Below are 15958 nucleotides of genomic sequence, written 5' to 3' on the forward strand. Positions count from 1 at the left end.
ATCACTCTTTAGAGGATACAGGAGTCTGTCACTGTCACCGCAGTAGGTAAGTCATTTACATTTCTGAGGGCTTTATCTGCTCAGCCGTCAGTCAGAGTCCGCAAATTTTGCTGAGCTACACAGAAGTTTGTCATTTTGCTTTTTTTTACATTTTACTTCGTGACGGTATGTAAACAGTGTGCCTACCTAGCTAGCTAAAGTGTTATTTACCTTGCTATGTGGTTGCAGGCCAATTAATAAAGGTTAACATTTCTGGATTGGTTAAATAAAATGAATTTTTATGTTTTCTATTGGTATAACGCTAACGCTGTGTAGTTTCTCATGTTGTTTGTGTGACATCGTTAGCTAACTTACATGGCAGTGAGCAAAGATTGCTATCGCTGACTTTAGATAAAGAGCATTGAATGAATGGCCATTAAACCCTGTAAAATCCATGCTTACTATTTCGTTATTCATGTTGAAGCGTATCGTTCAGTAATTACTCTGGAAATGGAACTGATACGCAAGTTATGTCGATGCGAATGGCCAGGTCGGATGGTTTGAACCGCCCACGGTTCCTTGGAGTTGAAGGGGCTACGATTAGGTGAATTTCGTCCTTTGTTTCAACGTTTATTGTGAGGTGTATTATTAAATGCTGACCATGAATTACTGTATTGATCAAATGCGCATTGTTTGCTTTGTAAAGTCATACTTTAGTTCGGAAATGCGGTTTAACGTGCTGAAATTGTCATTAGAAACAAGGCAGCCACGTAATGTTAATGTTATGTAAACATAGTCATTACAGAGTTTGGTTACATATATATATATATATTTGTGGCTATTTAGGACCGTCAAAAATCTGTAAATCTGACTATAATAGGCCTAGGTGTCATGTCTACTTAACGTTACTTTGAGGAAATACGACCCTGAGTGAATAAACAAAACAAAGGGGAGGGAGAGGGAAAGTAAGGAGTGGGAGAGACTGTGGAAATATTTGTGTGTGTGTATATATATAAATCAGTATAAATCAGTTAAGTGCTATAAAACAGTGCAATCAATTATGTAACAATTTTATAAGAACATAGCATAATTACAATATAATGTTATCCTAAAATATCTAGACAAGTATATATATATATATATATATACATACATATCTCTATACATGTCTATATTTTATGTAAGTCTGTTACTGTTAGTGAAAGATGACTTCTAAAAGTCACAAAGCTATGGGGGATGACGAGTGGATGTCACGCCTAAAGAGGTTTGCTGCTTCTGGGATCTGGCCCTCTGACGCAGGCAACCGGCCCGCACCCAGACAAAAGAAGTGGTATGACCTCTATCAGAAGGTACAGTACCCCAATGCAAATACATAATGGTTTTCATGTAGTAGCTAGAAGATGACAACATTTCAGCTTTAAATCTTGAAATAAATTATGTATTGTGAATTGTTGTAGATAGAGAAGTGTCCACTGCAGTCCCGTGGACAAACCACTTTGTTTCGCGGGTATCGGAGTTGCAACTGTGGATTTCATATTATCAGGGTAAATTTTAAAATATCAGGAACAGACGCTGAGGAAGATCTCAAAAAATGGATGTGATGTCTATATATGTGTATGTATAATCTGTTTGTTCTTTTTTCAGGCCCCTAGTCATCCTGTGACTTCAGTCACAACCACAGCCTCCCCCTCTTCCCCAGTACAGAGCCCTCGCCAACCTGCACTAACTTTGTCTATGGTGAATATTTAATGCATTGATATGTATGAATGCTGTCTGACCATTGTTGCTTTATTATAGGCAGACACAATTATGTTCTTTGCCATAGATGTTTTTAAACCACTTACTTGATTTGCTCCTCTTCTTTTAGTTTGATAGGCAACGTTTTGGTGGGACACACAGTGCTGTGGCCAAACCTAATTTGGTCTCTCGTAAGCCATGCCAGGTACGCATGATACGACAAATGAATCATCTTGAATAAATCTTTTGAACTATAACTTCTTTAATTTCCTTATAATGTCTCTTTGTTTCTAGCCACTACCCTGCCCTGCCGTCACCTCAAGCAGCGCCAGCACTGGCAGTACATCCATCTACACTGTCATCCCTTCCAGTCCTGATGAGACCTACACCATCACTCCTGGCACCCCTCGCACCCCTAGTCCTGGTGAGGTATCTGTTAGGACCACCACTTCAGGTAGCCCTAGTCCTTCTGAGGCTGCTTTGAGGACCACTACTGCAGGCTGTATTAGTCCTGCACAGACACCCACCACCATGTCTACGGTTGTTGCCAGCTCTGTTGTAAGTTCTTATTTTAACAATACACTAGTTTCTGTTCATATGCTGAAAACAATAATTCCATTCAGTCCTTTTTTTAAAAAGTCTTAATAAAGGATTGAATGGAAGGAAGTAGAAAGAATTAAGTAGAAACAAGAATTTAAAAAAAAATATTTAATGTCATGTACTTAGGGTGAGGATCTGGCTGGTCCTGCTTCTGCTTCATTTTGGCTTCCTGTTGAGATGAAGAACTCGATTCCAGTGCAGGATCAACGATGGATTGCCTCTGCCCTCTACCATGCCGGAAAGCTGCGCCCCGACTTAAAGCTGTGGTATGAGCCTCCCGTGCCATTGCACATCTACCATCAGGCTCCAACACCAGATCGCTTTTTCACCCACCGGCTCATGGTGTGGATGCCCTACCACCAGTGGAAAGTTAGGGTGTTCTGTCCAACCTGTGGCAAGCAGCTGACTGGCTATGGTGTACATAAGAGAGTGCGCAAAGTCCTGGACATTGATACCTTCTATCTGCTGGTGACAGAGATCCTCAGGTGTACTCTGTGTCGCCTGACGTTTTTGTCTACCAGTCAGACAGTCCGGGACCAGCTAGACTTACCCCATCAAAAGATGTTCCGTCTCATCCTGACACAGAAGTGAGTTTACTCAGTAATTTTACAAGTTTAAATAATAGTTCAGTAAAGTTTTGAATCAGTGCCTGCTGAAAATATTAAGTAGTTATAAGTAGTCATAAGTAATGTGGTTAAAGCTATTGTTGTATTGAAGTATTTTACCAAACAAAAGTACTAAAAAGGTCTAAAAATCTATATTAACTAATTGTACATATTTTCTTTTTTTCTTTTTTTTTAATCAAGGTATGCATGTGACATCCGCGTTATTCGTCTGCTTCGGGACCGGACTCTGGGTAACAGCCCTACCCGACTGGTGAAGCAGTTAAAGGAGAACCACGGTGAGGAATGGTTGAACCGGCTGGCCCACTACTTGGAGGAGTGTGCAAGCTTTGTGAACCGCCCCAGCCTTTTCCCAGTGGCCTGCCAGGAACCCCCTGAACCAATAGATGTGCCCACCAGTCGCTGGCTCCTGTCTGTGTATGGCAGAGACATCATCAGCCGGATGGATCACATCAAGGCCACCATCACATCCACCTTTGGGTCCATTTTAAAGATGGACTCAACTAAAAAGGTTATTAACAATATAATGTAGGCATACCAGATAAATGTGTGTGTTTGTATATGCAAATGTCATAACTGTAATGTACTTACTTTTGTTTCATTTCAGATCACAAAGAAGTTGGCTGGCATAGGCAGGGGGACGGCATTCTGGCTGACCTCTGTGGGCAACGAGATTGGTCAAATCCTCATCAGTGTTCTCACTGCTGAGGAGGGTGCAGGTCTGAACCTGATGACATCTGACCTGATGAAGAGATACAGCCAGGCTGGCGTGGCTCCTCCTAAGGTCCTGTATGTGGATTCCCACTGCTGCGTGGAGGAGGGACTCAGCAAGCTGCAGCAACGGTTTGCGCAGTGGCCCAACCTCCAAATTAGGCTGGACATCTGGCACTTTATGCGGAGGATGTCTGCAGGGTGCACCACAGACGCCCATGCGTTGTATCCCACCTTTATGGCTGGCCTGTCATCTTGTATTTTTGAGTGGGATCCAGAAGATGTGGCTTTACTGCGCCGGGCAGTCCGTGAGCAGCTCAGACAGGAGGGTGTGTCGTTTATTAGTGATGCCTTGGTGGACAAGCGCATTACTAAGAATGACCTGGCTTTCCACTGTCGACGGAGAACTCGTGGAGAGCAGACCACCATCCAGCTAATTGACCGTCTGCTCCACGAGCTCTTAGGAGACAAGGGCAGAGACCTAATGGGTATCCCTCTGCTTGACAAGGTGAGGATGGAGTACATCTGGCGTGTTCAGAAACGACACATTAGGTGTATTCAGGATGTGCCAGGGATACCTCTATACACAGAAACAGGCACTACCACCAAGGGGGGCATTGTGCTTACAAGGTACAGATGTGCCAGGGGGTCCACATCACTGGAGTCATTTCACTGCCACCTGCAGAGATTTATTCCAGGTTAGTTCCAGTCATCTTGGCCATCTCAAAATAAATATTTTTTTTTTTACTAAATTACCTAATATGTTTGGTTATAAATGTTTTTTCTAGGAACCACTGCAAACAGCTTAAATTTTCAGCTGTACCTCCTGGAAGGTCTCAGCAGGTGGAATCAGGACAGAGCAGCTGCATCCGTGGCTAGCCAGCCAGCCTCTCTGATGACCTATGCGGGGGATGTCCTTCACTGTGTGAACACCAACAGCCTGAAGGTTTTTGGCAGGAAATACGTCTCATCTTTTCAACCCCCTGCAAAGTACACTGGTACATAACATTGTTATTATTATTATTATTATTATTACATTAATTGCTTTCTTCAGACAAGTACATATTTGCATATATTTTTAAATAACATTGTCTTGAATTTCTAGGAGAGCTGATTGGTGTGGACTATCTGCTAAGACAGACAGGACTGCCCCTGCAAGACGTCAATCCGGACTCAGAGGAGACTGAGGGCTTACTGGAGGACCTGGCAGAGGAAGACGAACAAGAAGATGAAGGGTTTGAGGAGGACCATTCATTGGATCTGACGTTCCCAAGTCTTGACTCGTCAACCTCTGCTCAGCCAGGAATGCCATGTGTCCAGCCTGCACTGCTGCCCTCTGCCCAGCCTGGATTGCCCCCTGTCCAGCCTGCACCATCGCCCTGTGTCCAGCCTGCACTGCTGCCCTCTGCCCAGCCTGGAATGCCCTCTGTCCAGCCTGAGGCCACCATCACCCTTCCTGTTAGTGTCTCAGGTGACCCACAGCAGGTCCCTGAAGAGCATTTGGTAAGTACCATTATCAGTACAGTCACACTGTCAATACTTAGTTGTTTAGTTGACCTACAAAGAAATGTGTTATATACATATAAATACACGACAGACACCACAATAAATATAATGAATAATGTGTTAAAATATTAATCATAAATATAACGTATAGCAAAAAACATAATACTTACACAGTTCCGAGTGACTGCATTCATGACTAATTGTGTATTGTTTTAGGCAGTGGATGAGCATGGCATGCCAGGTATGGATCGGGTAGACAGCTTGGCAGAGTATCTGGTGGAGCTCAGGACACAAACATCTCTGACCCTCAGCAGACAGCAGGTTAGTAGCATTTATTATGTGCAAAATAGAAATGCAGCATTATTTCATTCTCACATTTATAATTCACATAAAGATTTGTGGTATCTCTGACTGCATAAACATTCATACTTTTTCTTTCTTCATTTTTAGGCAAGCACCATTGTGGCCCTGTGGCAGAACATGCTTGATTACGACAAGCAGCGGGTGGTGTTTGCTGCCAGGCACCAAGATAAGCTGACAACTGGGAGATTCCGGTCACCTAAAAAGAGGGCTGAATTTACTCCTGGGATGGACAGCTTGAAGAGAAGCGCCCTTACCACCACTGCTCCGCTGGCACAGTGGCCGGATTGCTGCCGTCTTGTTGAGGCCATTTTTGTAAGGCTTTGTGGCCTCCACAAGAGTCCAAAAAAACAAGGGCGGACCACTCTCACAAGATGGTCACTGATTCTTCAGGACTACCGCAAAATACGGCAGCTTATCTTAGGCAACGGCACCATAATGCAGGAAACATCAATACAGCTGGTGGAAGTTAACCAAACAACACTGAACCAGTGGCACAACCGCAGGGTGAAAAAGCAAGACAATGTCCTTGTGTTGCAGGGCATTGACCTTCCCAGTCGGGTCCCGGTGGCTGCTGAGACTCTCCTGGCAGCAAATGTGCGTCCTGCTGTCACTCCACAGGTACCTGGTGAGCCACACACTTATCACCTACCTGACAACACAACGGGACAGGCAGTAACTAAGAGGATGGCAACTGATGCAGTTGCGGCTGCCCCAGCAGCTGTTAGACCCAAGGTGGCGTCAAAGAGGCAGCTTTTTCCAAAGCCTCCAACCCCAGGGCCTCCTCAGTTCTTGCCGTCATCTTCCATGCCTCCTGTCCTCTTTGGTACCCCACAAACCCATGTAATTACTTTTATTCCGCTTCCTAGTCAGCAGTATCCCCTTACCCAAGCCAGTGTTTCTAAAGCATTGCCTGCCACCACTTCTACCACATCTGCTCGCCGAAAACCCTACCAAAAGAAAGTCCTCACAAACACCTGCAGGAAATGTGGCCAGTACAGGACTGCTGGGACAGGGCACAGCCAGTATAAAGGGACAATCTATTGCCCCTCGACAGAGGCACTCTCGAAGGAGGAATGGCTGGAGCAGATGAGACGGAAGTAGTTACTGTTTTATGTTGCTTGCACTTCATTTTAGCACCCACACTTTTATAGCTATAATAATATATTCTGATATTATATTATAATTATGCTATTATATATATTTGCTTTAATTGTCTATGGTATATTATTATTATTATTATTATTATTATTATTATTTATTCTATAGTTGATTGCACTCATTGCCTTTAATACATATATAACATTTTAACATATCTGTCTTTTAAATATCTGACTTGTCTAGATATTTTAAGATAATATTACATTGTAATTATGCTATGTTATTATAGTATTTGTTCTATAATTGATTGCACTGTTTTATAGCACTTACTGATTTATAGTTATAATAATAGTATAGTATATCTTTATTTTATAGAATTAATTATTATATTAATAATTAATTCCATATTGTATTACTTTTTGGGTATTCATCAGTATCAGTATTAAGCATTTTTCATTCTCTAAGTGATTGCTTTCACTGTTTCATGGTTATTATATTATATTATATTAATTATATTATATTATATTATAATTCTTCATCAATATTTAGCACTTTTGCTTGTGTGAGATATAACCTTTGTTTTAGATGGTTATTGTATTTCTTTGTGTTCAATAATTGCATTTATTTAAGCTACTGTTTAGATAAGCAACTATTTATAGTTTTGTCCCACCCTCTATTCTATGTTGATCAATGCTGAATATTTTTGATTGTCTAAGTCAGTTTTTCTTGATCCTGCTCATGGGGACCTACTGTGCTGCACAGTAAACTACTGTAACTACACACAGTGGTTACTGTGATTTAAATCAGTGTGCTTTCATTCTGCTTCTGGGGACACATTGCCCTGCACAGGTTCAACTATTCTCTGCCTCAACACACCACTAGACTAGGTGTGTTGAGGCAGAGAATAGTTGAGCCTGTGCATTAATTTATAGCACCTGCTGTTGTATAGCTGATTGCACTTTCTGTTATATAGTATCCACTGTCTTATAGTTAAACTGATTTTGATTCAGTGTTCTTCAGTAGTAAACATTTTGATCATAAGTTATAGCAAACACTGTTTCCTGTAGTTACTGGTTTGCCTTCATCAATGTTCATCAATAAATATTTGCAAATGTTCAAATTGTCACATATTTTGCACTCACTTGTTTTTATAGCACCCAGTGTTTTTATAAGTATTACTCTTTCATTGTTCATCAATGAATATATGCAATTCAGTTACAGCATCACTGTTTTATATAGTTACCCCTTTTTTTCAGTGTTCAGTAATAAGCATAATACAAGTAAAATCAATGAAGAACAAATATAAGTTACAGTTTATAATTTAATTTTGTGTAATCTCATAATGAAAAAAAGGGAATCAACATGCTTACAAACACAAACAATTATTGTATATAGGAAATGTGGTCAAAGAACAGTAACATAATCTGTGTAATTTACGTAGAGAAAAAAATATATTTATATAATTATAATGTACATTAATGGTATTTAAATCACTGAAGGGAAATGATACATTTCATAATTTAATGCATTATACTGCAATGCATTCATGTCCCCTTACTCAACGTTACTTTCAGCAGCATACACACAGTTTGCGGCTGTACGTTGCGAACTTCCACTCTGTCCGAGGCGGGATTCGATCCTCCGCCGTGGCGGTCATGTCTGCCCGTCCTGAAATTCACATCGAGGTGGGAATTTGTAACTTTTTAAAAACACCACGGCATATAACGTCGACTAAAGCTTCCGAAAGGGAACTGGGGGTGCGACGTTTCCCTTTTCTTTCGTTTTCTCTTTCTTTTCCTCCCTTTTTCTCTCCTTTTCTCCCGTTTTCTTCTTCCCCCTTTCTTCCCCTTTTTCCTCCTTCTTCCCCCTCCCTCCCACACGATTGTTCCCCAGCTTTAGCGGAAATGGTAGAGCGCTCGCTTAGCATGCGAGAGGTAGCGGGATCGATGCCCGCATTCTCCAGGGTGGGCTCCTTTTCAGCATCCCTCCCGATGACAAGGTTTAGGAAAGCTGCTGTAGATCTTCCTTTTTCCTTCTTGGAGTTCACCCTCCCAGAGGCTACCGGCCCGTGCAGAATAAATGAGGGCCACTGTGGGTGAAAAGCCATGTTCTTTCACAAACCACGACTAAAAAAAGATGGATGTGATTCAGGCTGACCAGTTGACCGTTTTCAGCTCTTATCGCCAACCTGACTCGTTCATGCAGATTTCTCCTCCACAACATCCGGAGGATTGGACCCTTTCTCTCCCGGGAGGTCTCCCGGGAGGCCACCCAGTCCACCTAGTACAGTCTCTTGTCATCTCAAGGCGTGACTACTGCAACTCACCCCTAGCTTGTCTTCCTTTGCGGCCTATCAGGCCTTCACAACTGATCCAGAATGCAGCAGCACGACTTGTCTTCAGTCTCCCTAGGTTCATTCATGTCTCTGCACTGCTGCGTTCCCTGCAACGGCTTCCTGTAGCTGCCCGCATCATATTTCAAACCCTGACGCTTGCCGGCAAAGCCCAAAACGGACCAGACCCTCCCTACTTTATGGCAGCAGGCAATATTCCGTTTGTACCTCGAGCCCTTGGAGCTTCAAGTAAAGCTCAGCTTGTCCCGCCATCTTTACAGACGCATGGAAGACAAGCATCAAGACCCTTCTCTGTCCTGGCGCCCGGGTGGTGGAACGAGCTTCCACTGGCTGTCCGAACAGCAGACTCTCTGGCGGTCTTCAAACGCAAGCTGAAGACCCATCTCTTTTTGAAGTGCTTAAGCGAACACTGATCTAAGTACTGATTGGAATGCATTGTATTGTGCTTATGCTATGTTTAACCGTGTATTCTTCTTCCTAGGTATTAGCGCTGGCTTTTGTATCTGGCATTATCTGAGCTCACAGGCAGTTCAGACGCTAAGCTATTTGTGCTAGCCAGCTAGGCTACATTCTCTGAGTAGACAAGAAAGCACTTTTTCAAGTTGCTCTGGATAAGAGCGTCCACTAAGCGCCGTAACCGCGAACGACAGCAAGAAAAACAAGTCAGTGGCCCGTACGGGGATCGAACCCGCGACCTTGGCGTTATTAGCACCACGCTCTAACCAACTGAGCTAACCGGCCTGGCACCTATCTGCCCGTGGCTGCAGGTGTGGTGGTGGCAGCACGTGTGTTGCGTCGCCGTCGAACTTCCAGAGAACGTGGCAGCGTGAAGGTGGCTGCAAGGGCACTGCAGCGAGCTCCTCAGCTTGAGCCCTGTTTCCAGACAGGACGATACTTGGAGGAATACGTTTGAATTTCAGCGTGTTCTTTGCGGAGCAAATTTTTCACAAAAAGCATTTGCACTATTTGGTTTCTTTTGTGCCTTGCCTACTACTAAGCCAAGACACAGAAATCAAAGCCCAAAGGTATAGCGGGGGGCATAGCTGCTTTGGAAGCAGTCGGCCCGGGTTTGCTTTCGGACCAACGCGTGGCTTTTAGTGTGTTTCGCTATGACAGCAGTGGTGCCTGGGGAAAGATCGCCGGTCACAATTTTCCACTCAAAAGGATTTGAAGGCGCGGCCTGCAAAAGCCAGCGCTCTCCCCGTCGGGGAATCGAACCCCGGTCTTCCGCGTGACAGGCGGAGATACTGTCCACTATACTAACGAGGACAAGACGAGGGCTTCACGGTGCGGATCGCTTCAGAATATTTCACTGCGGCCACGGCTTTCTTTGCTATGCTTCCGCGCTTACAGCGTTTCGCTCGCCCCGCTGACACTCGTTAACGTGCCAACATGTACGTTAAATTAGATTAGATGCAACTTTATTGCCCTTCTGCACAGTACAGGTACAGTGCCAATGAAATGCAGTTAGCATCTAAACACAAGTGCAAAATACAGTATTATTCACGTTTCAAGTGCAGGAAATTAACCGCGGTAAGTGATGCTGTGCTTACATTACGTACAATCAAGAACGGTAGAGAGGTTAAAAATAAAAGCATATATACATACATATATACAGATATGCAAGTATGAATAAAACAGACATATATACAGAGTGAGTGGAGAGAATGCAAATGTAGGTAATATCGCACCTCTTTTCTTGGAAGCAACGGCAGGTTCCAGCGAGACTCCGACTCGGACCACTGGATTCCACGCCCAGAGCGAAAACTCCATGGACTTCCCGTGAGCCAAGGAAGTAAGGGCACCACGAACCAGCTCCCGAACGGCAGAGCAGCACCCGTGCCCGAAAAAGACAGGTTTCTGACGTCCCCTGCCGAAACCCGGGATCGAACCAGGGACCTTTAGATCTTCAGTCTAACGCTCTCCCAACTGAGCTATTTCGGCTGTGGAGGCTGCCTTTATGCCTGCATCTGTGCTGTGCAAGCCAAGTAGAGCATGCAGGTGCACTGAACATGCCCGATGATAGTATGCATGCAGCCGGGGTGTCGTAGGCATCTTTGATCACCAGGCAGGGGCGCTCTTGCCTGGATACAGCGTCCGTGGTGCTAATAACGCCAAGGTCGCGGGTTTGATCCCCGTACGGGCCACTGACTTGTTCTTCTTTCTGTTATTCACGGTTACGGCGCTTAGTGGACACTCTTATCCAGAGCAACTTGAAAAAGTGCTTTCTTGTCTACTCAGAGAATGTAGCCTAGCTGGCTAGCACAAATAGCTTAGCGTCTGAACTGCCTGTGAGCTCAGATAATGCCAGATACAAAAGCCAGCGCTAATACCTAGGAAGAAGAATACACAGTTAAACATAGCATAAGCACAATACAATGCATTCCAATCAGTACTTAGATCAGTGTTCGCTTAAGCACTTCAAAAAGAGATGGGTCTTCAGCTTGCGTTTGAAGACCGCCAGAGAGTCTGCTGTTCGGACAGCCAGTGGAAGTTCGTTCCACCACCCGGGCGCCAGGACAGAGAAGGGTCTTGATGCTTGTTCTCCCTGTGTCTGTAAAGATGGCCGGACAAGCTGAGCTTTACTTGAAGCTCCAAGGGCTCGAGGTACATTCGAAATATTGCCTGCTGCCATAAAGTAGGGAGGGTCTGGTCCGTTTTGGGCTTTGTAGGCAAGCATCAGGGTTTGAAATATGATGCGGGCACCTACAGGAAGCTGTTGCAGGGAACGCAGCAGAAGCTGAAGACAAGTCGTGCTGCTGCATTCTGGATCAGTTGTGAAGGCCTGATAGGCCGCAAAGGAAAACAAGCTAGGGGCGAGTTGCAGTAGTCAAGCCTTGAGATGACAGACTGTACTAGGTGGACTGGGTGGCCTCCCGGGTGATTTAAAGAGCTGGCTGTCTGAAAAATATGAGAGAGTTTATTTGTTTACGTTATTTAATGTTTTTAATTTTGATGTACATTCGAAATAAAGTTAGCGAATTAAAGTTTAGTTTTTAATCGAATTAAAACGTCTCCCGCTCATACGATACTGAGCTAATAGCGAATTAAAACCTCTCCCGCTCGTACGATATAAATTTAATCCAATGAAATGGCTTCCCTCCAAATCCCTATTCAGTCTATAAATACTGTAAATACTGTAATTTTCATTGCCGAAGTCCGTCACCTATCGAGAAAGAAGAAGAAGAAGAAGAAAAAGAAGAGACTGCTCTCACACCTCAAAAACTCAAATCACTCTTTAGAGGATACAGGAATCTGTCACTGTCACTGCAGTAGGTAAGTCATTTACATTTCTGAGGGCTTTATCTGCTCAGCCGTCAGTCAGAGTCCGCAAATTTTGCTGAGCTACACAGAAGTTTGTCATTTTGCTTTTTTTTACATTTTACTTCGTGACGGTACGTAAACAGTGTGCCTACCTAGCTAGCTAAAGTGTTATTTACCTTGCTATGTGGTTGCAGGCCAATTAATAAAGGTTAACATTTCTGGATTGGTTAAATAAAATGAATTTTTATGTTTTCTATTAGTATAACGCTAACGCTGTGTAGTTTCTCATGTTGTTTGTGTGACATCGTTAGCTAACTTACATGGCAGTGAGCAAAGATTGCTATTACTAACTTTAGATAAAGAGCATTGAATGAATGGCCATTAAACCCTGTAAAATCCATGCTTACTATTTCGTTATTCATGTTGAAGCGTATCGTTCAGTAATTACTCTGGAAATGGAACTGATGCAAAAGTTATGTCGATGCGAATGGCCAGGTCGGATGGTTTGAACCGCCCACGGTTCCTTGGAGTTGAAGGGGCTACGATTAGGTGAATTTCGTCCTTTGTTTCAACGTTTATTGTGAGATGTATTATTAAATGCTTACCATGAATTACTGTATTGATCAAATGCGCATTGTCTGCTTTGTAAAGTCATACTTTAGTTCGGAAATGCGGTTTAATGTGCTGAAATTGTCATTAGAAACAAGGCAGCCACGTAATGTTAATGTTATGTAAACATAGTCATTACAGAGTTTGGTTATCTTTTTATGTACGTTACGTTGGGATATTTTTGCATATATATATATATATATATATATATATATATATATATATATATATATATATATATATATATTTGTGGCTATTTAGGACCGTCAAAAAATCTGTAAATCTGACTATAATAGGCCTATGTGTCATGTCTACTTAACGTTACTTTGAGGAAATATGACCCTGAGTGAATAAATAAAACAAAGGGGAGGGAGAGGGAAAGTAAGGAGTGGGAGAGACTGTGGAAATATTTGTGTGTGTGTGTGTGTGTGTATGTATGTATGTATGTATGTATACATATACACACACACATACATATCTCTATACATGTCTATATTTTATGTAAGTCTTGTTGCTTTATTATAGGCAGACATAATTATGTTTTTTGCCGTAGATGTTTTTAAACCACTTACTTGATTTGCTCCTCTTCTTTTAGTTTGATAGGCAACGTTTTGGTGGGACACACAGTGCTGTGGCCAAACCTAATTTGGTCTCTCGTAAGCCATGCCAGGTACGCATGATACGACAAATTAATCATCTTGAATAAATCTTTTGAACTATAACTTCTTTAATTTCCTCATGTTTCTTTGTTTCTAGCCACTACCCTGCCCTGCCATCACCTCAAGCAGCGCCAGCACTGGCAGTACATCCATCTACACTGTCATCCCTTCCAGTCCTGATGAGACCTACACCGTCACTCCTGGCACCCCTCGCACCCCTGGTCCTGGTGAGGTATCTGTTAGGACCACCACCTCAGGTAGCCCTAGTCCTTTTGAGGCTGCTTTGAAGACCACTACTGCAGGCTGTATTAATGCTGCACAGACACCACCATGTCTACAGTTGTTGCCAGCTCTGTTGTAAGTTCTTATTTTAACAATACACTAGTTTCTGTTCATATGCTGAAAACAATAATTCCATTCAGTCCTTTTTTTAAAAAGTCTTAATAAAGGATTGAATGGAAGGAAGTAGAAAGAATTAAGTAGAAACAAGAATTTCAAAAATTTTATTTAATGTCATGTACTTAGGGTGAGGATCTGGCTGGCCCTGCTTCTGCTTCATTTTGGCTTCCTGTTGAGATGAAGAACTCGATTCCAGTGCAGGATCAACGATGGATTGCCTCTGCCCTCTACCATGCCAGAAAGCTGCGCCCCGACTTAAAGCTGTGGTATGAGCCTCCCGTGCCATTGCACATCTACCATCAGGCTCCAACACCAGACCGCTTTTTCACCCACCGGCTCGTGGTGTGGATGCCCTACCACCAGTGGAAAGTTAGGGTGTTCTGTCCAACCTGTGGCAAGCAGCTGACTGGCTATGGTGTACATAAGAGAGTGCGCAAAGTCCTGGACATTGATACCTTCTATCTGCTGGTGACAGAGATCCTCAGGTGTACTGTGTGTCGCCTGACGTTTTTGTCTACCAGTCAGACAGTCCGGGACCAGCTAGACTTACCCCATCAAAAGATGTTCTGTCTCATCCTGACACAGAAGTGAGTTTACTCAGTAATTTTACAAGTTTAAATAACAGTTCAGTAAAGTTTTGAATCAGTGTCTGCTGAAAATATTAAGTAATTATAAGTAGTCATAAGTGATGTGGTTAAAGCTATTGTTGTATTGAAGTATTTTACCAAACAAAAGTACTAAAAAGGTCTAAAAATCTATATGAACTAATAGTACATATTTTCTAAATCAAGGTATGCATGTGACATCCACGTTATTCGTCTGCTTTGGGACCGGACTCTGGGTAACAGCCCTACCCGACTGGTGAAGCAGTTAAAGAAGAACCACGGTGAGGAATGGTTGAACCGGCTGGCCTACTACTTGGAGGAGTGTGCAAGCTTTGTGAACCGCGCCAGCCTTTTCCCAGTGGCCTGCCAGGAACCCCCTGAACCAATAGATGTGCCCACCAGTCGCTGGCTCCTGTCTGTGTATGGCAGAGACATCATCAGCCGGATGGATCACATCAAGGCCACCATCACATCCACCTTTGGGTCCATTTTAAAGATGGACTCAACTAAAAAGGTTAACAATATAATGTAGGCATACCAGATAAATGTGTGTGTTTGTATATAACTGTAATGTACTTACTTTTGTGTCATTTCAGATCACAAAGAAGTTGGCTGGCATAGGCAGGGGGATGGCATTCTGGCTGACCTCTGTGGGCAACGAGATTGGTCAAATCCTCATCAGTGGTCTCACTGCTGAGGAGGGTGCAGGTCTGGACCTGATGACATCTGACCTGATGAAGAGATACAGCCAGGCTGGCGTGGCTCCTCCTAAGGTCCTGTATGTGGATTCCCACTGCTGCGTGGAGGAGGGACTCAGCAAGCTGCAGCAACAGTTTGCGCAGTGGCCCAACCTCCAAATTAGGCTGGACATCTGGCACTTTATGCGGAGGATGTCTGCAGGGTGCACCACAGACGCCCATGCGTTGTATCCCACCTTTATGGCTGGCCTGTCATCTTGTATTTTTGAGTGGGATCCAGAAGATGTGGCTTTACTGCGCCGGGCAGTCCGTGAGCAGCTCAGACAGGAGGGTGTGTCGTTTATTAGTGATGCCTTGGTGGACAAGCGCATTACTAAGAATGACCTGGCTTTCCACTGTCGACGGAGAACTCGTGGAGAGCAGACCACCATCCAGCTAATTGACCGTCTGCTCCACAAGCTCTTAGGAGACAAGGGCAGAGACCTGATGGGTATCCCTCTGCTTGACAAGGTGAGGATGGAGTACATCTGGCGTGTTCAGAAACGACACATTAGGTGTATTCAGGATGTGCCAGGGATACCTTTATACACAGAAACAGGCACTACCACCAAGGGGGGCATTGTGCTTACAAGGTACAGATGTGCCAGGGGGTCCAAATCACTGGAGTCATTTCACTGCCACCTGCAGAGATTTATTCCAGGTTAGTTCCAGTCATCTTGGCCATCTCAAAATAAATATTTTTTTTACTAAATTA

At 43.6% G+C, this 15958-nt stretch overlaps 2 protein-coding genes and 3 non-coding genes across 6 annotated transcripts; 2 read left to right on the top strand and 3 right to left on the bottom strand.

Annotated features, from left to right (window-relative positions):
- Positions 1 to 24: 24 nt before the first annotated feature.
- LOC118820322 lies at positions 25 to 6779 on the top strand. Of its 2 annotated transcripts, none has more exons than XR_005008250.1 (12): positions 25 to 1328; positions 1437 to 1523; positions 1624 to 1716; positions 1847 to 1921; positions 2011 to 2274; positions 2443 to 2903; positions 3123 to 3450; positions 3547 to 4348; positions 4439 to 4648; positions 4756 to 5153; positions 5377 to 5477; positions 5607 to 5808. XR_005008250.1 is itself a non-coding variant. In XM_036588618.1 (12 exons), exons 1-12 carry the CDS (start codon positions 1185 to 1187, stop codon positions 6618 to 6620), a joined length of 3981 nt encoding a protein of 1326 aa, XP_036444511.1. In that variant the 5' UTR covers positions 25 to 1184; the 3' UTR covers positions 6621 to 6779. The 2 variants fall into 2 exon arrangements, 1 of the variants encoding a protein (XP_036444511.1); XM_036588618.1 differs by having other exon boundaries at positions 5373 to 5477; positions 5607 to 6779.
- Positions 6780 to 8113: 1334 nt separating this feature from the next.
- LOC118820323 lies at positions 8114 to 10770 on the top strand. Its single transcript, XM_036588619.1, has one exon. The coding sequence runs from the start codon at positions 8754 to 8756 to the stop codon at positions 9381 to 9383; it is 630 nt and encodes a 209-aa protein (XP_036444512.1). The 5' UTR covers positions 8114 to 8753; the 3' UTR covers positions 9384 to 10770.
- Positions 9638 to 9711, bottom strand: trnai-aau. The gene has a single exon. It is a non-coding gene; the product is annotated as a tRNA-Ile (tRNA).
- Positions 10168 to 10239, bottom strand: trnad-guc. Its single transcript has one exon. It is a non-coding gene; the product is annotated as a tRNA-Asp (tRNA).
- A 71-nt stretch (positions 10771 to 10841) lies between the features above and the next one.
- On the bottom strand, positions 10842 to 10914 carry trnaf-gaa. The gene has a single exon. It is a non-coding gene; the product is annotated as a tRNA-Phe (tRNA).
- Between the last annotated feature and the right edge of the window lie 5044 nt (positions 10915 to 15958).

The sequence above is a fragment of the Colossoma macropomum genome, unplaced genomic scaffold (genome assembly GCF_904425465.1).
Source record: "Colossoma macropomum unplaced genomic scaffold, Colossoma_macropomum, whole genome shotgun sequence".
Taxonomy (NCBI): domain Eukaryota; kingdom Metazoa; phylum Chordata; class Actinopteri; order Characiformes; family Serrasalmidae; genus Colossoma; species Colossoma macropomum.

What these genes read in the sequence shown, in the direction of transcription:
- LOC118820323 (XM_036588619.1), top strand. Translation starts at nt 8,754, where the DNA reads ATGGATGTGATTCAGGCTGACCAGTTGACCGTTTTCAGCTCTTATCGC.
- LOC118820322 (XM_036588618.1), top strand. Translation starts at nt 1,185, where the DNA reads ATGACTTCTAAAAGTCACAAAGCTATGGGGGATGACGAGTGGATGTCA. An exon ending in GTGGATTTCATATTATCAGG is followed by an intron (nt 1,524 to 1,623) that starts GTAAATTTTAAA and finishes TTCTTTTTTCAG; the next exon opens with GCCCCTAGTCATCCTGTGAC. An exon ending in CTGCACTAACTTTGTCTATG is followed by an intron (nt 1,717 to 1,846) that starts GTGAATATTTAA and finishes CTCTTCTTTTAG; the next exon opens with TTTGATAGGCAACGTTTTGG.